General features: G+C 38.9%; 2 protein-coding genes and 1 pseudogene across 5 annotated transcripts in view; all 3 read left to right on the top strand.

Moving 5' to 3' along the window:
- Positions 1–6,998, top strand: part of LOC103553599 (zinc finger protein 134-like) — a 59,686-nt gene extending 52,688 nt beyond the window's left edge. For all 4 annotated transcript variants that reach the window (XR_011522474.1, XR_011522475.1, XR_011522472.1 and 1 more), the window contains exon 8: positions 311–6,998. The gene's annotated coding sequence lies outside the window, so the exon portion shown is untranslated. The remainder of the gene's footprint in view (positions 1–310) is intronic.
- On the top strand, positions 2,083–6,998 carry LOC139073581 (vomeronasal type-1 receptor 1-like; the record flags this gene model as incomplete). The annotated part of the gene is given in 2 exon segments (XM_070558731.1): positions 2,083–2,524; positions 2,527–6,998. Coding segments are annotated over 2 exon segments (642 nt in total), but the record flags the coding sequence as incomplete, so codon positions are not given.
- A 10,764-nt stretch (positions 6,999–17,762) lies between these two features.
- LOC139085396 (vomeronasal type-1 receptor 1-like) lies at positions 17,763–19,020 on the top strand (annotated as a pseudogene).
- Positions 19,021–22,698: the final 3,678 nt, after the last annotated feature.

Consider the following 22,698-nt stretch of genomic DNA (forward strand, 5'->3'; position numbering starts at 1 on the left):
CTTGACAAGAAGTTTTAGGGACATCTTAGACATTTTCTGCCCCAAACCCAGAAGCATCACTTTTCTTCAAGCTACTTTGCTTTCTATGACTGAGAAGTGGCATTCAGACATCATAACTTGGTACTTTAGGTGGTCACTCCTATGGACTTGTTTATGATGTTTAGACTCTTTCAATGAAAAGAAATAGGGAATACATATGTGTTTTAACTTGTACACTACATGCATTATTTCTCCCAAAATTTATAGGGTTTTGAGGGGTTTTTTGTTTGTTTGTTTTAAAGATTTTATTTTTTCCTTTTTCTCCCCAAAGCCCTCCAGTACATAGTTGCATACTCTTCGTTGTGGGTCCCTCCAGCCGTGGCATGCAGGACGCCGCCCCAGCGTGGCTCGATGAGCGGTGCCATGTCCGCACCCAGGATCCGAACCAACGAAACACTGGGCCGCCTGCAGCGGAGCGTGCGAGCCCAACCACTCGGCCACGGGGCCAGCCCCGGGTTTTGAGTTTTTATTTTAAAATTTGTATGTATTATTTTGTCTTATGCTGAAAGTCATGTTTACTAATTATGTTAATAGACTTTTTTTATATGTTTCTAATAGCTTATGTCAGTATAATTTGCAAAATATGAGTATGGACAACAGTTTAATATATCTGTTAGGTATTTTTGCTTTCATATGTACCTCTGTGTAATATGAAATGTTTTTTACAAGTACACATGGAACACTATGCTGGTAGACAGTAAGGGTAATTTTTTCAATTAACTTTGAATTTTATGGATTTTGATATCTGATTTTGATTAATATTTTTCAACAATTATGTGATATGTGTATATTTGAATAAGTCAAAATGTAACACAGACTACTTCATGAAGCCTAGTTTACGTTTCTATCCTTCCATCCTGTTCAATCTCTGCCCCTGTATTTATAGTCCTCTACTTTCTTAAAAATAAGAAAAGGAAACATACTCTACTCATGTCTGTATCTTGCCTTTTTCATGTAAGAACATATAGTGGGGAAAATCCGTCTCTGTGCACAGGGCTCTCCTTCCCTCATCGCCACAGCTGGGGAGAAGCCCGTGCTGCAGTGCTGCCATCTGCATCTACGTGGTAGGTGGATGCTGAGCCTTTTTACAGTCCTAATCTTCACTGCATTGCCTTTGCACACGTGGGCAAAAATTCTAAATGCCCACTTAAAGTGAGGCTATATGAGATGTAGGCTAAGTATTGAAAATTGAGGGACATGGTGATGGTGACATATTTATTTTCATTTACTTAATTGTTCATTCAATACGTGTCCTCTAGGTACTAATGTGGTGTTTTCTGCCAGTTTGGAAACGAGGATTATCTTCCTCACTCAGACAGGAGTTGGCCTTGTGGGAAATATCTCTGTTTTTTGTCTTTATAACTTCACTTTGCTCTCTGGACATAATTTGAGACCCACGGATGTGATTCTCATGCAGCTGGTTTTGGCCAACACCATGGTTCTTTTCTCTAAAAGTGTACCTCAGACACTGGCAGCTTTTGGATGGCGATATTTCCTGGATGATACTGGATGTAAACTTGCCTTTTATCTTCACAGAGTGGACACAGGAGTTTCCTTTAGCACTATCTGCCTCTTCCATGGATTTGTTACCGAACCTGAAGTGAGTTCGCTCACCCGTTGCGCAGCAAGCCAATCTCTGACACTGGGTGTGTGGAAGAAAGTAGGAATTTTATTTTTTTGCACAGTGCTGAGCAAGGAGAGAGGGCAGCTAACGCTCAAATCCCAAACTCCCCAAAAAGCTAAAAGGAAGGGTTTTTATTTGGGGCTTTAGGTAGGGGAGGGGGAGCATATGGCCTTGCTGGTCGGAGCTTTCCCACCAGCCTGTCTTTGGCCTTGAGACACTTGCAGAGAAGAGAAAGCCTGTGACCTTGCTGGTCAGCAGCTTTCCCACCAGCCCATATCTCTTTGTGGGAGGAGATAGTCCAGGTGCTTGTCCTTGACAGTGTCTGTCTCCATGGAGGATAGTGGATTCTGGAGCCAGGAAGCCAGAGAGTAAGCAGGGAATGAGTGTTTTGGTTTTAACCCCATATATGCTGGGTTTAATGTGGGGAAACTGATATCCAGGTCGGTATCAGATTCCAGGCCATTAAGCTGAACCCTAGTATTTGGAGATGGATGGAGCTCAAGATTAGATCTCTAAAATTCATTGGCTTCTGCTGTTTCCTCTGCTGGATCCTGCATCTCTTGATAAATTCATGTATTCCTGTAATATTAAATGGTCCATTGAACACGAAGAACTTTAATGTGAAAAATGATTATGGATTTTGCTCTTGGCGTATGCAAGAGGGTTTTATAGGCACAATATACACAATGATATATTTTTCCCCTGACATTATGAGTTTAGGCATTACGGTCTGGGCCAGTGGCTCTGTAATTGTTGTCCTGCACACATACAAGCAGCAGGTCCAACACATTTGCAGCAACAGACTCTCCACCATACCCTCCCATGAGGTCAGAGCCACACGCACCATCGTGATCCTCGTGAGCTCTTTGTTACATTGTATTCACTCTACATTGTTTTGACAATTTGGATGACTCTAGCTGCATATCGAGGCCAGTGGATGACGAACTTCTCTGTGCTCGTGGCCTCATGTTTTCCAACACTCAGCACCTTTGTGCTAATTCTCAACGACATGCGTATCTCTCAGCTCTGCTTTGCCTGCAGGACAAGGAAGACTATTTTCTAAACTGTCTGCAGTGCTATGAGTCTGTTCTCTTCATTGCATTCAAATATTGATTTCAACTTTAGTTAATATTGAGGACCTCTTAAATGTCAGGAGTGTTTGACACTATTGCATATAAGGGCAGTAATGTCCCTGTTTGCATCAATCTTAATGTGGAGCTAAAAATGAACATCATGTACATAATGAAACAAAGATTCCTCAGTCTAACTGTTAGGTTCTTCTATGGAGAAATTTCGGACATTTTTAAATAGTGGAAGGGAGAGAAATTGCTGAGCTTAACATCCGAGGGAAGTCTTTCACTTTGGGCCTTGTAGAGATTTCAGGAAAGTTTTTTGTTAGTTTTGTTTTGTTTTATTTAAATGTGTTTTCGAAGTATTATTGAATTCATCTTTTTGACTGGAGGAAAATCACCTGGAATGACCCATGTAAGGAAGGCGTGCAGCCGTACTGGAGTGGGGCGAATCTCCTACATGTGGAGTATGAGAGATGGGACAGCAGCAGGAAATGAGGAGGGTGGTTGTTCTGGGAAGTCACTTAGGACAGGCCAAGAAATCTGAACTTTTATTTTTTTAACTTTTTATTGCGATTACGATAGTTTACAACCTTGTGAAGTTTCAGTTGTACATTATTGTTTGTCAGTCATGTTGTAGGTGCACCCCTTCACCCTTTGTGCCCACCCTCAACTCCCCTTTCCCCTGGTAGCCACTAATCTGTTCTCTTTGTCTACATGTTTAACTTCCACATATGAGCAGAGTCATACAGAGACTGTCTTTCTCTTTCTGGCTTATTTCACTTAACATAATACCCTCAAGGTCCGTCCATGTTGTTATGAATGAGACGATTTTATCCTTTTTTATGGCTGAGTAGTATTCCATTGTATATATCTATACCATATCTTCTTTATCCAGTCATCAGTTGATGGGCACTTAGGTTGCTTCCACATCTTAGCTATTGTAAATAATGCTGCAATGAACATAGGGGTGCATGGGACTTTTGGAATTGCTGATTTCAAGTTCTTTGGGTAGATACCCAGTAGTGGGATGGCTGGGTCATATGGTATTTCTATTTTTAATTTTTTGAGGACTCTCCATACTGTTTTCCATAGTGGCTGCACCAGTTTGCATTCCCACCAGCAGTGTATGAGGGTTCCTTTTTCTCCACAACCTCTCCAACATTTGTTACTTTTTGTTTTAGTTATTTTTGCCATTCTAATGGGTGTAAGATGATATCTTAATGTAGTGTTTTTTTAACTTTTTATTAAGATTATGATAGCTTACAACCTTGTGAAATTTCAGTTGTACATTATTGTTAGTCCTGTTGTGGGTGCACCACTTCACCCTTTGTGCCCTCCTCCCAGCCCCCCTCTCCCCTGGTAACCACCAATCAGTTCTCTTTGTCTCTATGTTTGACTTCCACCTATGAGTGGAGTCATACAGAGTTCGTCTTTCTCTATCTGGCTTATTTCACTTAACATAATACCCTCAAGGTTCATCCATGTTGCTGTGAATGGGACGATTATATTCTATTTTATGGCTGAGTAGTATTCCATTGTATATATATACCATATTTTCTTTTTTTTTTTAACGATTTTATTTTTTTCCTTTTTCTCCCCAAAGCCCCCCGGTACATAGTTGTATATTCTTCGTTGTGGGTCCTTCTAGTTGTGGCATGTGGGACGCTGCCTCAGTGTGGTTTGATGAGCAGTGCCATGTCCGCGCCCAGGATTCGAACCAACGAAACACTGGGCAGCCTGCAGCAGAGCGCGCGAACTTAACCACTCGGCCATGGGGCCAGCCCCATATGCCATATTTTCTTTATCCAATCATCAGTTGATGGGCACTTAGGTTGCTTCCACATCTTAGCTATTGTAAATAATGCTGCAATGAACATAGGGGTGCATGGGACTTTTGGAATTGCTGATTTCAAGTTCTTTGGATAGATACCCAGTAGTGGGATGGCTGGGTCATAAGGTATTTCTATTTTTAAGTTTTTGAGAAATCTCCATACTGTTTTCCATAGTGGCTGCACCAGCAGTGTATGAGGGGTCCTTTTTCTCCACAACCTCTCCAACATTTGTCACTTTTTGTTTTGGATATTTTTGCCATTCTATCAGGTGTAAGGTGATATCTTAGTGTAGCTTTGATTTGCATTTCCCTGATGATTAGTGATGGTGAGCATCTTCTCATGTGTCTATTGGCCATCCGTATATCTTCTTTGGAGAAATGTCTGTTTACGTCCCCTGCCCGTTTTTTGATCGGGTTGTTTGATTTTTTGTTGTTGAGCTGTGTGAGTTCTTTATAAATTATGGAGATTAACCCTTTGTCGGATGAATAACTTGTAAATATTTTTTCCCAATTAGTGGGTTGTTTTTTTGTTTCAATCCTGTTTTCCCTTGCCTTGAAGAAGCTCTTTAGTCTGATGAAGTCCCATTTGTTTATTCTTTCTATTGTTTCCCTCATCTGAGAAGACATGGTGTCCGAAAAGATCCTTTTAATACTGATGTCTAAGAGTGTACTGCCTATATTGTCTTCTAGAAGCCTTATGGTTTCAGCTCTTACCTTTAGGTCTTTGATCCATTTTGAGTTTATTTTTGTGAATGGTGAAAAAGAATGGTCAATTTTCATTCTTTCACATGTGGGTGTCCAGTTTGTCCAGCACCATTTGTTGAAGAGACTTTCTTTTCTCCATTGTATGCCCTCAGCTCCTTTGTCGAAGATTAGCTGTCCATAGATGTGTGGTTCTATTTCTGGGCTTTCAATTCTGTTCCACTGATCTGTGCACCTGTTTTTGTACCAGTACCATGCTGTTTTGATTACTGTAGCTTTGTAGTATGCTTTGAAGTCAGGGATTGTGATGCCTCCAGCTTTGTTCTTTTTTCTCAGGATTGCTTTAGCAATTTGGGGTCTTTTGTTGCCCCATACGAATTTTAGGACTCTTTGTTCCATTTCTGTAAAGAATGTCATTGGGATTCTAATTGGGATTGTGTTGAATCTGTAGATTGCTTTAGGTAGTATAGATATTTTAGCTATGTTTATTCTTCCAATCCATGTACATGGAATGTCTTTCCATGTCTTTATGTCGTCATCAATTTCTTTCAGGAAAGTCTTGTAGTTTTCGTTGTATAGGTCTTTCACTTCCTTAGTTAAATTCACCCCAAGGTATTTTATTCATTTTGTTGCAATCATGAATGATATTGTCTTCTTGAGTTCTTTTTCTGTTAGTTCGTTATTAGAGTATAGAAATGCTACTGATTTATGTAAGTTGATTTTATACCCTGCAACTTTGCTGTAGTTGTTAATTATTTCTAATAGTTTTCCAAGAAATATGAACTTTTGTTTAAGAAAAATGACAGGACAGTGAAAGGATTCAATCAGGTGGGTGAAAATAGCAGAATTCCTTATTACAAATTTTTTTATAAAATATTTAATTAAAGTAGTTTTATTTGGTTTTGCTAATAATACTGTAACACTTTGTTGTTATTTAAATTTTTCAAAAAGAGAAAGGATGACTGAATACTCAGTCTAAAAAAAAAATCATGTGAAACAGAACAATAAAAATCAGAACATCTGAGTAATATAGGGGTGTGATAAATTCGTTGAAAACATCAATGACCTTCTGAAGTTTGGGGTGGTTGCTCTGTTTTATGCTTCAATTTTCCTATGCAGATGCAGTCTATGGGTCAGAATCATTAAAATAAAGGCGTTGGATATTAATTGACCCTCAAAGAAAACACATTATCAGTTTCTAATGACCTAAATTAAGTATCTAAATAATTTACAAATTGTTTTTCTCAGCTATTTTCACCTAAATTGAAAATTTCAAGACTGGAATTCCAGACACCAATAGCTGATTTTTTTAAAGTTCTAACTGTTTCTCTCTAGAAAACAGAGTGTTGTTCTTCTATGCTTTAAAAAGTCTTACTCAATTTTTTATAATCTGAAATTCCAGCAACTTTAGTCAAGTCTAGACATTATGTACAAACAACTGTAATTGTGTGTATTGAAATGCCAATAGAGTTTACTTAATAACAAAATTATATCTTTATCTTAATTCCAAAATTATCAAATCTATTTTTATCTACCTCCTTTGTTGTTTAAGTATCTATATCATATTTTATGAATATTTTTTGCTTACTTTAAAGAACCAGTCCATCATTTATCAGAAAATTATCTTAATTTTCAACAGATTTAAAATCAGTATAAGGATTATTAATTTGTACATCACAGGTCCAAAGTATAAACAATGATCTCCATTAAATATTAATCTGGTAAAAAATTGTTACTGACTTGACCATTCTTTTATTTTTAATGCAACTTCCTTTAAGCTTGTATTGATAACTCAGAAGAGATTCTACCTCTTGTGGTCAATTAGCTTGCAACAGAAATCTTTACCACCTTAAAAAATACTTTTCTTTTTCCTGAGGAAGATTATCCCTGAGCTAACATATGCACCATCCTCCTCTATTTTGTATGTGGGTCACTGCCACAGCATGGTTAATGAATGGTATAGGTCTGCACCTGGGATCCAAGCGCATGAACCTAGGCTGCTGAACCAGAGTATGCTGAACCAGTAGGCCACAGGGCCAGCCCCTAAGAGTATACCTTTTCAAAAATATTTTAAAAGCTACCTCATGGGGGCCAACCCAGTGGTGTACTGGTTAAATTCACATGCTCCCCTTTGGTGGCCCGGGGTTCACAGGTTTGGATCCCAGGTACGGACCTACACTCTGCTCATCAAGCCATGCTGTGGTGGTGTCCCACATATTAAAAAAAGGAAGATTGGCAACAGATGTTAGCTCAGGGCCAGTCTCCTCACTAGAAAAAAAAAAGTTACCTCACAAATCCCACACCACCTACCTACTGTATCCTCCTTTGCACCAGATTATGCAGTTAACAGAAAATTTGAAGCATTCATAACAGCCTTGACACTCATGTAATTACTAATATTGTGCCCCACAGTGATTTAAATATCCCTCTTCGTTTCTGCTCATTTGGTCCTTTCCATCCTGTAATATTTTATTGGCACGTTACAGACCGAAGGTTAAACTATCACTTTAGCCCCTGAAATAACATACCTTGAACATATCTCTGTATCTGATGACTGGGGTGGGCAGGAGGAGAAGTAGAAGGAAGGGGCAAGCCTAGGACACAGCCTCTATCAGGGTTTCTGTGGGGAAGGCAAGGCAGGATACACAGCTTAGGTTTGGCTAGTTTGAAAAATTTCCACAGGCTTTGGGGCATATGGGCTGTCCCTAGTTGTCTGGTCCTGGGATGATTTAAGGCAGAGGAAACATTCACTTGGCATGGGAGAGTTAGATAAAGGAGGCAGTGGGGGCACAGCCGTGGGTCGGCTGGGCTGCACTTGAACGGTTTGCGCCAGGCAAGCTGACCTGAGGGAGAGAGGTCAATGACGTTAATTAACTCTTGCTTTGGCCCTGTGATTAGTGGCTGCCAACTTGACAAATGCAGAATCTAAGAAAACACAGTTAGAACAAGTGGCCTTGTGACTATTTGGCATTATTTTAATAAGACTTTGAGGTGATAATAGTGGTGACTTTTAGAGAGTAGGGTATAGTTGCCCTAACCAGCATAGAAAATATTTATTCTGAGAGAAGAAAAAGAAGGACCATAAGTGAAAGTAAAAGGACTTCTTACAGGCTAGAAGTTATGGGTTTTCTATTTTATGGCATTAGCCAAGAAAATAGATCTGAAATTTTGGGGGTCTCTAACAATATCTTGGTGGAGATGTAAAATATGCTATAAGTATGAGATATATGATAATATCTTGGTGTATTTCTCAGGGGAAGGAGGAAGGTCTGGCAGTGATGTTGTGAGAGGATAAAAGACGACAATCTAGTAAAGAACATGTTAAGGTTAGTGGTATTTGTGTATAATTAAGGGGAAGGAGTGGTCATGGTCAGAGATGCAGGTCAGGAAGTTGTTATGGTAGGAGAAGGCACTGGGGCGTGAGGGGTCCTGTCCCCAGGAGGTGGAGGGACTGACTGATGTGAGGCAGGTGCCTCCTGGGGAAATCACTAATCTCCATTAATATTTAGAATGGCGGAGATGATGTTAACCATTATTGGATTCCACATTAGGCCTTAAGTATAGGAGTATGTGTTTGGCAAAGAGTCATGAATACACAAGGATCGTGAGCTAAGCAGACAGCAAGCTCAGAAACACAATAGAACCCCTAATATTAAAGGAAAAAAGTAAAGAAATTACCTGTGTCCAGTTTATGCCTTAGGAGATGTAGTCCTTGGGTATCACTGTGATACAGGTTTTAGTGTCCAGGATGAAGTTGTCTCTGGTGCAGGAAACAAAGTCATCTTCAATGGTGAGGCCTTGGACTGGGACAATGTGGACTAGGGTGTCCCTTCCAAGTGGATACCCATCCAGGTTCGTGTGGGTCTCAGCATTTGGCATGTTTGATTGAAACAAGGGCTTACCTGGGGCTTTGGGCCTCCAGATTGTAAACCAATGAAAGCATCTAGTTGAGTAGAAAGAAGATCAACAGTCAACAGAATGGTGTGCAGCTGCACTTGACAGGTTTTATTTTTTTAATAGAATTTTAGGTTCAAATGGGTCCCATATCAGATGAGCAGCTTCTTGGCCAGTGGGACACTCTGTGGTTAATTAGTCCCAAAATAGTAGGCTCCCTTGGTCTGGCCTCCACCCCTTATAAGATTGGGGCATAACCAAAAATCTGTTAAGATAAGTTAAGCCCTAGAGCAAGATAGAAACTCATTTAGGGCTGTATTTGGTGGACTGGAATTTTAAAAGTGATTGAGATCATTATTTTTCTCAGTTAAATCAGCTATTTGGGACCATTTAGGGATATGATAGTTCCATTGAATGTTTCTTTCAAGAGTCCAGTATTGTGTGTTTTAAGAAGTGAAATGTGCACCTTGGTTATTATTAGTAATGTTTGTAATGCTAAAGGGAATAGGAGTGTTCCGGCAGGGCCTTGTGTTCTGGTCTTATTATATGTAGAGACTTGTGTGATTTTGATTTATATTTTGAGTGTCTGTGAGGCAAGAGATCCCCAGAGCCCTTTACCTTGAAGGGGACAATTTTTAGGTAATGGTCCATCCATTTATAATAAATGTGAAGATGAGGCCATTTTTTGGCCAGGGCAGTCAGTCCTACAATGAGTGTCTGATGGTTGGCCAAGTATGTTGTTTCTTGGATCCTGTTTATGATCAGAGACATCCTGGCTAAGAGATGGAATGTAGCAAGAGTCTATCAAGCTCCATCATGTATGATGGTTGTAGTGTTATTTATATAGTCCACAAATTCTCGTTGCTGTTCACTCAGTTAACCTCAAGGGATTTCGCAGGTAGCCAAGGGTTCTTAGAGGAGAGGTGACCTTCTCCAGCACCATGGCATGCTATCCGGATGAAGGACAGGAGAGGTCACACCCTCCTGCAGGTGAAACATGCCAGAATGCCCAGATTTAGCTCTATTCTGTCTTAAGGAGGCCTCGGTAGCCATGCCAAGCTTATCAGGTGCTGTTTCCCTGACCAAAAGCATTATGGGTGGTTGTATGGAGAGTCACAGGCTCAGGTCTGTGGGAGCCTCTATTTTTAGGGGAGCCAAGTATTGTAGCCAGCAATTGCTGTTTTAATGAAGTATAGCAAGAAGTTGAGAGGGAGGTTTCTTCCATCAGAAGCCCTTGAGTAACCAATGGCATCAGAGGTGGTCCAGAGACTCCAGAAGATGCGAGAAGAGGTTGTCAAAGCCTCTACAGTGAACAAGTCTCTGAAGCACTCATGGGAGAGCTTGTTGATTTTAATTTGGACAGATTTTAGAGTCATTTGTTGGAAGGAGCCCCATTTAAGGTGGGCTGATATGTAAATGGCAGCATCAGTGAGATTAAATAAAATTTATAAATGAGGAATATGTTGCCACAAGAACCCAAAGAAGACTATAAAATGTTGGACCTGTATGTCACGTGAATCTCCTTGGAGGAGGGTGTCATCAATGTACTGTCATAACTGTGCTCCTGGAGAAAGGTGGATCCAGTTCTGATCTTGTCCTCTGAGACTGTGTGTGATAGCAAAGTTGTTGAGGTACCTGATGGGTAGCCTGTAAAAGGTATATTGTGTCCCTTCAGCAGTGATGTCAGACTACAGCCAAGAGGCTGTTAAACAGGCACTGAACAGACCACATTTGCCAAATCTATAAGAGCAAAATATTTACTGGTTGTGGACAAATGGAGTGAGCAATTCTAATATTATTGGATGTAGGGGAGCGGGTCCTAACAGATGGAACCACAGCATTAGGGTTGTAGGGATTCATCATGACACATCCTTTGTTTTTTCTTAGTTTAAAAACAGGCAAAATTGGGCTTTCAAATGAAAAGCAATGGGGATAATCACCTCTTTGTTAGGTTTTATATGTTTTAATCCTTGAAGGTCTTGTTTGAACTTCCATTGGGCCATATTAATTAGTTTAATTGGGAGTCCATGAGGTCCCATTGATTATGCTAACTTGTAAGTGCCAAAGACTTATTTAGAATTTTAATTTATTATTTATTATGTCAGGCCGTCTGTCCTTGCCCAATATGGGATATTTTAGGGCAAGAGATACTATGAATGTGGGAAATTTAGGTACACTACAACTATGCTACAACTAAAGTAAGGCATACCTATTTTTTGTCTAATTTATATTTAGTTATATTTTTAGGATTATATGGGATACAATGATTACTTTGAGTGGGATCCCCTGGTATGAGTATAATTAGAGCCCCAGGATTGATTAAATTGATGAAATCCTGTCAATTGGTGCATTTTAGCAAATGTTAAAGTTAATTTAGAACTTTTGTTGTAGAGACATGAAAGCCAATAGGCACATTTTAAAAACTTTTTGTTATATAAGTTTTTAAAATATATAAATTTTAGTATATAGGTTTTGGATTTCCTTTTGTGTCGTATTATGGACCTTTGTTATAATTTAATTATATGATATATATAATTCATCTATTATTAAAATATTATATATAGTTTAATTGGTTATTTTTATATTTCCCCCTGTATCTAGGGGATTTTGTTTAGATAGGTTGTTGTCTTTTTTACATCAACAAACTAATTAAGTAACCTAATGTAAACTAATTAGTAACCTAGGACTAACTGGTATCACGTTGGCTAGAGCTGGCATTTACTGGGTACGAAAGATTTAAAGTTACCTTTTTTTTTCCCCTTAAGCTTATAGCTGCCTAAAGTCACAGGCTTACCCTTTTTTTTTCTCCTGTGTTAAACATGTAGCCACTGGAAGCTGTGGTTTGTAGTTTCTGTCTCTGGCTGATAAGAGGAAGCGGGTGGGAAAGGGGTCTGGGGCCTCCGGTCAGCAGCCTCTCCTTGGGATGGCCCCAAGGTGGCATCATCAGTCTTCCCCTCCCACTTTTTTTTTTCTCTTAAATTTTTCTAGAACGGCCTGTATCTCTAGGCAAGTCAAATTTTTCCTTTTTTTTTTCCTTTTGTCTCCTGTCTGTCCCTGACCACTTTTTTTTTTTTTTTTTCCATCTTTGGGTCTGTCTTTACCTGGTAAGATCCTGGCAGTCCCCATTGGTCTCTGCTGTGAGTGGCGGCCTCCGTTTCTAGCGTGTCCCTGTCTACCTCTTGTGGCCAGTTGGCTTGCAACAAAAATCTTTACAACCTTAAATTAGGTGTGTACCTTAAAAAAATATTTTGAAAGCTACCTCAAGAATCCCATAACACTGATAATAGTGTATCCTCCTTTGCATGGGTTTATGCAGTCATCAAAAAAGTTTGAAGAATTCAAACTAGCCTTGAAGCATGTGTAATTACTAACGCTGGGCCCTGCAGTATTTAAAATAGCCCCCATTCATTTGGTCCTTTTGATACCTAATATTTTATTGACATTATATAGACTGAATATTAAAATCTCACTTTACTCCCTGAAATTATATACCTTGGACATACCTCCATATTTTGGTGCATGTGGCTTCTCTAGATGCATATTTCTAACTTTTTACCTGACCTCCCAATTTGACTCTCTGGTGGACATCTTAGTGTACCCAAAACTGAGCTGTTTTTCCAGCCCCTGACCCTCCCTCAGTCTTTTCCATCTATGTAAATAAAATCATCATATTCCCAGTTGCTTTTGGCCAAAATTCAGCCATTTTTGAACTTTGAATCATCTTCTCTGTGACTATTTACCCCATGCCTTATCAAGTCCTGTGCAAAAATTTAACTCAAAATTAGTCACAGTCTTAAATGTAAAATCTCAAACAATGGAACTTCTAGAAGAAAATATGTAGAAAAATTGTTGTGTCCATGTTAATTAAATATTTTTTAAATATACCACCCAAAACAAGATGGTCACAGAAAGTGTGATAAGTTAGATTTCATTAAAATTAAGACATTTGAGTATTTAGAAGATTTTTTAAAGGTGTGAGACATTTTGTGTGCTGATAAACAGCAGCACTTACAAGAGCCCATTCACGATGATTAGGTATTATAAATGTTTATATTAATTTGAACCACTTCTTTGGGAAATTTAGGGGGAGCCAGAGCCAAATGTTCTTTCTCTTTCCCCTTTTTCATTAAATAATAAGCCACTGGTCAGCAGAGGTGGAACTGCTTATATTCCATTGATTTGATAGAGAAATTGGGACATGACTATTTACTGTGCTTGGATATTATACACAATATATCCACATGGCTTATTCCTTCATTTTTTTTCAAGTATTGACTGAAATAGCCACTTGTCAATGAGCTCTCCCATTACTGTTCAGTTCATATTGCATCCTCCTCTTTTCCCTGTTCACACCTCTGTGAAAGGTGACATGAGTGAAGCCATATTAAAACAGAGCCAGAGCAGCTATTTTAAAGGAATTGCCTTGCATATCTTTTTTCTTTATCTTCCAAACTGAACCAAACCGCCAACATTCCAAGAAGTGAGTAAGGACAAGAATATCATGTTTGTAAAGACTGATGACATTGGACTTTGCTGATGACCTAATTGTTAACCAATCAATGAAGTACAAGTCTAGCTTTTTGCCTGATGACCGAACTCAAGGCAATCTATGAAGTACACACCTAGCCTCACCTCATCTAGCACCAATGAACTCTTCTTTAACACAACTCACCTCATCTTCCTCCCTTTTTCCCATAAAAACTCTGAGCCCCTCTCCTGTAATTGGGACACTATTTGTGTTTCTACCTGAATCTGTGCTCCCCACATTGCAATTGTTTGATCCCCAAATAAATGCCTCTCTGCCTCTCATTTTGGGTCTTTCTTTTTAGCTTAACAGACGTAGTGTCAGAAAGCAAAACCTGAAGCAACCTCATCTTCATGGACCGGCATCCCCTGGAACTGGATTTGGTACCTACAAGAGCGCCTTGGGCTCATCATTTCCATGAATCACTGACTCTTCTGATTGTGGATCCTCTCGGATTCTGACCTCCCTCCATTTGGTTGAGATCAGTGCCTTCTTTTGGGATTGGGGGTGGCTGCCCAGGAGATGATTGTCTCAGTGCTGGTGCAGCCTTTTTGACTGGCAGTCATTGCTGCAGAAGGGGATTCCCTGAGCAGGAGTTTTCCTTGGTCACTGAGTACTCTAACTAAATTGAGGGATTTCCTGTTGTCATTCTTGTTTGCAAGCTTTTCTTTACCGTGGGACTTTCATTTTCTAAAGTTTCCTGAGAAGTTCCTCCCTCAGGAACTCCAGCTGGTTTTATGTTTAAGAACTATGGTCCTTTTTCTTGTAAATTTTTGTCTTGAGGGACTGATAATGCAGAAGATGATTTAAAATTACAGTGGCCACTCTGGGGCTCTTTTGAGCTTCCAAAACTTGTCTTTTTTGCACACTACACTTGGGAACTGTGTATTTATGACGAGAATAAGATTTTTAATTCCTAAAGAGTCACATATGCCACCTTCTAGTGCACCTGCTTAAAAACTGTGGTCTCAGAAGCCGGAAATATTTACAAAGAACAGCAAAATCTTATTAAGCTTCTTTCATGTTCTGAGAGCTTGGCTTGGTAACCATTAGATTGGGGGCCCCAAAATATGGTCTGGCAGAAAGTGGGTTGTACCCCATTTTCAGCCAGATGTAGCTGGGCAGAAATGGAGATTAAACTCTGTCTGTGGCTAGGGTTCCTACCAAACTGCCACCACCCTCAGGGGAATTACATTGGTCATTAGAAGGAAACTTCTAGTTAGATATGATCATTTAAAAAGTGCACTTAAAAGCAAAGCCTTCAAAATGCTCAAATAGCTTCACTGAGAGTTTCATTGCAAAAAAACTAATGAAAAATTATAGATATGAGGTTCCTAAAAGAAAAGACTATACTACCATAAACAAAAGTCCATTAAGTTAATGTCTTTACCCACATCCCCTTATCTACCTTTGAAGGAGGGGCCCCATATGGGCCCTTCCCAGAGTTAGCAAAACTCTGGGAGATGTTCCTGGTAAACTTCCTGGTAGCCAAGGGGAAACTAAAATTAAAAATCAGTGCAGTTGTTTAATACTGCCAGAAATATTTACTATTTGTCCCAGCTAAAAACTGGCAAGATACTTAGAAGGACTTTTTTCAGTAGCTCTAAGGTCAAAAATTTGCCAGAGTAAAAGCTGACATTCAGAGTCTAATAGGAATTTTTACAGGCCTTTTTTCCTAAGTTAAAATAAAACTATGTACTCAGAGGGAAAGAAGCAAATTAGGGATGATGTAGTTGGATGGGTAGATCAACCTATGATGTCATTTAAGTTACAACCCAATTTTTGAGGAATTGAGAGCAACTGTCCTTATCTTACAAATCTTTGCAAAACTGGAAATGCAGCTCTAGAGGCAGTTCAGATTCCACCCATTCACTTTCACCAATCCCCAAAACCTCCCCTATTTATCTCAAAAGGCTATAACATTTCCAGAAACTTATCTAGACTATCCCCAATTCCTAAGACTTAAGGAAAAAAAGAGGTAAATGGCGATAGATACACCCTTGCCTAAAATCTAGCATTTAAAAAATCTTCTCTACAAATATTAGGGGAAAAAAAACTTTAGCCATCTAAGTGAGTAACCCTAATTTATTCCATCTGCCAGAAACAAAATTTGGATTCAACTATTCTTTTATAACTAGTGAGCTTTGAATTACTGTACCTGATTCATGGGAGTAATTTTAAAACAGTAGCTGTGGGATCTCTATGTATGTGTGTCTCTATATATGTATGTCATAAATGTGTGATATTTTTTACCTCCAGATGATATTATCAAATTTAATTTGTGGAGAGCTCTATTTAATTGGCTTAAAAACAAACAAGCACTATATAATTTGAGTATACTCTCAAAAATATAATAGAAACTAACTCAAATGAATTTCAGAATCATGTTATCTAGGAAAATATTCAATACTAAAGCTAATTTGTTTGTTGGTTTAATTAAAGTTTTTTTTTTTATTTTTCCTTTTTCTCCCCAAAGCTCCCCAGTACCTAGTTGTATATTTTTAGTTGTGGGTCCTTCCAGTTGTGGCATGTGGGATGCCACCTCAGCATGGCTTGATGAGCGGTGCCATGTCCGCGCCCAGGATCCGAACTGGTGAAACCCTGGGCTGCCAAAGCACAGCGCACGAACTTAACCACTCAGCCATGGGGCTGGCCCCTGTTGGTTTGATTAACATAGGCATGCCTTTAGAGTTATTGGCATTAAATGTAAAACTTTTGTTCTACCTAGGTTTACCAAAAGCCAAACAAATTCACGTTACCTCTGTTACAAAATTTGGCAGCAAAAAAATTGATGGCTGATTTTGTCTAGTGTCTCATGAAGTTTTTTCAGGTAATCTAAATATAATTGTTGGAAACAAGTAAACTAAATAGATGTAAGTAAGACAAAAAAGTTTTAGGTGAACTTTTTAACAATAATTATGTGTTATAGCATATATATTTAAAAATAACTTCAAAGTCTCCCAGCAACTTGAAACCTTAGGATTTTGCTACATTAAGTTAAAATGATCAAAAAATTATTTAATATCCAGATCATTTCCAAATAAAATAAAATATTAGGCATTAATTACTAAACATAGGTTTATCTACTTTTGGCTTCTTATTATGGTAAAATTAAAAGATGTTTGAGTCTATTAATAAACATGTCTTCTGCCACATTAAAAAATTTTATGCTATGAGAACATGCATGTTTTTGGTAAAAGAAGGTATAAGGAATGGAGATGTTTTTGTTAGCAAAAGTACATTTGTCCTAAGGTAAAAATAATTGTGAAAAAGAGGAAAGGACAAATTCTAAATGTAAGAAAAGAAACTTTGTGGAAAAAGAACCCTGAGAAAAAAGTTTTCTGCATGGTAAAGCCGGCTAACATTGGAATTAATTTAATTAAGTGAATGAGTTCTAATATCAAAAGTAAGCTGGTGCAAAATTAGAGCTTGGTTTTCTCTCTATTGAAAGGACAAGTTTTCTTGGGCTTTTAGTCTGCTCTTGATAAAGACATTATGAAAGGTTTTTTCCTTTACTTTTGAGTAGTCTACCTAAAGGGCAGGGATTTTATGTTTTATCAAAATAATCTGGGGCTGGCCTGGTGGTGCAGTGGTTAAGTTCGCACGTTCCGCTTCTCAGCGGCCCGGGGTTTGCCAGTTCGGATCCTGGGTGCGGACCTGGCACTGCTTGGCAAAAGCCATGCTGTGGTAGGCGTCCCACATATAAAGTAGAGGAAGATGGGCAAGGATGTTAGCTCAGGGCCAGTCTTCCTCAGCAAAAAGAGGAGGATTGGCAGTAGTTAGCTCAGGTCTAATCGTCCTCAAAAAAAAAAAAAAATCTCCTATGTTGTTTTTATCAGATCATTCATTACAAGAGCTAAGATTTTTCTTACAACCATTTCATTCTCTGTATTTGCCTGAAAGTCTTTAATTGTAACCATGGTTAAATGGATAACTAAGCATTGTTTCACAGTGACCTATGATCCTATTTGACCAAGTATTTTAAAATCTTTTGATATTTTTTACAAACTTCCCCAAATCAAATTCTAAATAAAATCTTTTTGACCTGGAAATAACTTTCAGGCTTTCCAGAGGTCCCCTATAACACCTCACCTCGAAAGATTTGTTTTCTTTCCTTATAAAAAAAAGGGATGTTAAACTAATTAGGCTTATTTAGTACATTGAATTACATGGGAAGCATTGCCACCTTAATGAATTTTTATTAACAATTACCTCTTTAAAGAGCCTATCTCCAAATAGACACATTCTGAGGTACTGAGGGTTAAGACTTCAACATATGAATTTTGGGAGGACACAGTTTAGCCTATAACACACTCTAAGTTGATGAAATGGTTTCTGCTAGTATAAGTTTGGGTCTTATTGTCCTCACTCAGATTGGAGCTGGGATCCTTGGAAATTCTTCACTCCTTTGTCTTTATATCTTTACTTTGGTCACTGGGAACACGTTGAGAACACTGGCTTGATCCTTAATCAGCTTGTCTTAGCCAACAACTTGGTTCTTTTCCACAAAGGGGTCCCGCAGTCAATGGCAGCTTTTGGATGGAAATATTTCCTTAGTGATGCTGGATGTAAATGTGTCTTCTCCTTTCACAGAGTTTCCAGAGGGGTTTCCCTAACCACTACCTGCCTCCTCAGTGTTTTCCAGGCGTTTAAGCTTTGCCCCAGCATCTCTAGGTGGATGGAACTCAGAATGAGACCCCCGAAGTGCATTGGATTCTGTTGTTTCCTCTGTTGGATCCTGCCTCTTGTGTTAAATAGTTTTATTGCTACCAGTGTCACTGGCCCAAGGAAGAGCCAAAACATGAGTATGGAGAAAACTTATGGATACTGTGTATTGCCCATTCCAGACAGATTTTTAGTGTCACTACATGTAGGCATATTCTTCTCCATTGATGTAATATGTTTGGGACTCGTGGTCTTGGCAAGTGGCTCCATGGTCCTCGTCCTGCACAGGCACAAACAGTGAGTCCAAGACATTCACAGCAACAGCCTTTCCCCCAGAACTTCCATGAGGCCAGAGCCACACACACCATCCTGGTCCTCGTGAGCACATTTGTCTCCTTTTACTCTCTCTCTTCCATTTTGACACTTTGTTCATCCCTGATCATAAACCCAAGCCAGTGGCTGGTGCACACTTCCATGCTGGTGTCTTCATGTGTCAGCATTCAGCATCTTTGTGCTCATCACCAGTGAAACATGTGCCTCTGGGTTCTGCTGTGGCAGCTGGGCAAGGAAAACTGTTTTAACAATCTGGTTAAACATCTATATATCTTCTAACTGTGCAGTTGGATCAGTTATCAATCATTTTTCAAAAATTTCTAGTGAAACTTAGGTGTCTGAAATCAGGCTAGAACTTTGTTGTTCTGTGATAAATAAGAGCAGTTATGTCCCTGCTCTTCCACAGCTCAGAGTGGAACTGTTAATGATCCCTCTACACTATTAGGTAACATTAATCAGCCTCATTGCACTGTGCTATGGAATCTGGACATATTTAAGATAACGGAAAGTAGAGAAATGTTAATTGGGGAGAAAGATTGGGTTCCACTGTGCATGTGCTTTTCTTTTTTTCTTATTGTTACATGAAATATACATACATATTTGCATATATTTACATATGTATATGTATATATGTGTGTGTGTGTGTGTGTGTATATATATATATATATATATATATATATGTAATTTTTTTAACCAGAGTGGAGTCTAGCTGTTTTAGGCAGATGGAAAATTGCCTGAATTGACTCCTGGATGGGAAAGCATGTAGAGCCCCCAAAGAAGTTTAGAAATCCAGTATTTTAGGAGTATTGACAGTGAGGGGAGAGTGGCAGGCAGAGAATGAGGAAGGTGCTTCTGTCAGACACTGTAGTACAGGCGAAGAACTGGAAACTGCATCCTGAGAATAATGACAGGCTAGTGGCTGGGTTCAGTCAGGAGGGTGACATCATCAGCTCTGCTTCTTGTAAGTGATTTAGAGAGTCATTTGGAATTAATTAAATTATTTTATAACAACTCATATTTTCTAAATGTTTAAATTGTGTATCATATGTTTTAATATTAGTATACAATTTGAAGATGAAATATCTTCATTTTGCAATGATCAATTTACATTAAATTTAATGTATTTACTCCTCATCCCCTAACAATGAAGACGAAACATTGATGAACTTAAATTCCATTTTCCTATTATGCTTCATTTTTAAATCCACAGTAAAAGCTGGTTGTATTCAGTAATCTCTTATGTTCTAGTTGAGGGTTTCTTACCCTCAGCATGAGCAAGCAGTCTACAAGCAGCACGCTTTCCAAAGTGTTGGCTTTCCACTCTACCACATATTTTGCTGGTAGGGAGACAACAAAGCAAATGGATATAGAGACCTTATTACTTATGCAGACAGCATAAGAAAGGCCAGCATGATGTCACTTCCCCATGACCCTTGTACCACAGGATGACACCTAACCAGAGGGACTAGATGATGGTGGTCTGATGAACAAATGAGCAATGGAGTGATCTGTCATTGAGGAGTCCATTCTAGACTACAGCTAAGTGGTTTTCCAGGCTGCAGCTCTAAATAAGGGAAGGCACCCAGGGAGGCAGAGAAGGAACTGCCCCATGGTATCCACAAGAAAGGGACGTGGATGAGAAATAGCCTGTGACAGCTCCTTCCAAGAATGCTGATCTTGCCATGTTCCTGGAAGGGTCACAAGGTTTTCCACTGATACTTAGATCAGACTGCAATTGAGTCTCTCATGCATGACCCAAGTGGATCTGTACAAGGTTGTCAGGACCCCATGGCAGAACCATCCCCTGCAGACTCTATAGACATTTGGGGCTGCATCATTCTTTGTTTAGAGAAGCTCTCCTGGCCTCTCCTGTTGAGCAGCATCCCTGGCCTCTACCCACTAGATCCCAGAAACACCATCACTCAATTGTGGCAGTGAAAGTTATCTCTAGGTGTTGCCAAATGGCCCCTGGGAAGGCAAGACTGCCTCAGGTTGAGAAAACCTGCTCAAGTTATTTAAGGTTACTCATGTTTTCTGGTGGATTTTTAATAGGATGTAATTTTCATGAAATAGTTATTTTCTGCTAGTGTTTTGTAGTTCATTGACATAGCCCTGGAATTGGATTCCACAGCCTCATAATGTTCAGAGTGCATTTATTGCACCCAAAGTTTGAGCATAATAATTTACTTAAGTTTAACAATTCTATTTTAATAAAAAAGCTCACATATTCTGTAAAGATGTAAATGCTCATGTTTACAGACTCTTTTCTAAGGGGATCTTATTTGCATTACCCCACTTCTCTTAAGATTTGCAAGGATAAACTTTTTCCTAAGTGTAGGAGCAGGCCCAAAATGAAGCCAAGTCAGGTGAAGAAAATGATCAGCTCTGAATGATTGGATAAAGAAGATGTGGTCTGTATATACAACGAATTACTACTCAGCCATAAAAAGACCAAATCATCCCATTCACAACAATATAGATGGAACTTGAGGATATTATGTTAAGCAAATCAAGCCAGACAGAGAGAGACTAAGACTGTATGATTTCACTCATATATGGAAGACAAACTAACATGGACAAAGAGAACAGAGTAGTGGTTACCAGAGGGGAAGGGGGTGGGGGGATGTGCATAAGGGGTAAAGGGGCACATTTATATGGTGAGTGACAAATGATAATGTACAACTGTAATTTCACAATGTTATAAACTATTATGACCTCAATAAAATAAAAATAAAAAATGAACTCTGGCTATTATAAATAATTTAGTGAATTTCTAATTTCAATGCATAATTTATTTGATAAAATTAGATTTCCAAATTTTTCGTTTTAGTTTGTTAAAATAATTAACAGCTAACAGTTCTCCAAGAGAATTCATTCTTATTTTGTAATGATTAACCTTTATTAACTAAATTTAAAAATGTTTCACCTTTGTCACTTAGGTGCAAACTTAGGAATGACTTTAAATTCCATTTTTCTCCTATTTCCATTTTCCTCTCAAAGTAAGCATTATTTATCTTCACTTATCCAACTACAATCCTTTTTACTTTAAGAATGTTACTATAATTTTATAATTTTCAGGAGAGAGCAGTATTTTATGGAAGTGGCATGTAATTTATCTACATAACTCCTTGAATTGCATTTTATTTCCAGAGAAAGTAAAACCTTATTTGTTGCACTAAACTCTTATCTTTCCAGATCCCTGGCCTCATGCCCCATCTTTCTCAGTTAATTTTACCATATCTGAATCTCTGATCCATTGACTCACTATGATCCCATCCTCAGTGACCCAAATCCTTCCAAAGAAAGCTGAGATCCAAGGTTTCCTCGTTATAATGAATCTCTTGAAAAGAGATCCGAGGGTCTTGCTCCCTCACTTTCTGGAATTTGGCTAATCATATCTCAAGTCTGTTGAATATAAGCTCCCACCATGCTAGACCACTGGAATAATTATAATTTAAAAACTCAGAAGCAGGCCTGAGCTGATGGAGGAGGACCTTTATAATTAAACAATATGATTTTGTAATAATTCACTGGACATATGAGTAGCTAAACTGGACTTGAGCAGGATTGGTGACCGAAACTTACAGAATACAATTTTTTTGGCAAATGGATGACACAACAGCCAAGTGTTTTCCATTAATTTCATCCAAAGATGGTTGGGTTTGGGGTGGCTATTTCCAGAAGTGGTTTAAAAGGGCACTGTGGAGAAAAGAAGAGCCCTGTGCGGAGCTGAGGTAAAAGTGTGAATGCTGGTAGGTTATCTGGGATGCATTAGTGAGCTGGTTTCCACTTGGAAAACTGGGGCTGAATCCCACTGAGAACATACAGGTTGCCATATAGAATCGGCCCAAGTCATAGAAAGCGGGATTCTGCAGTGTAAATTGTGAAGCTTCTCTGATTCCCTCCATGCATCCATAGAAGGGAGAATTATGGGGCTGCGGAAAAATCTACAGTGTGTGGAGACGCCCATTTTTCCATCCTCTTTCTTGGCCTGTATTCCAGGTGTTTTGCT

The sequence above is a fragment of the Equus przewalskii genome, chromosome 9 (assembly GCF_037783145.1).
Source record: "Equus przewalskii isolate Varuska chromosome 9, EquPr2, whole genome shotgun sequence".
In the NCBI taxonomy this organism is placed as follows: domain Eukaryota; kingdom Metazoa; phylum Chordata; class Mammalia; order Perissodactyla; family Equidae; genus Equus; species Equus przewalskii.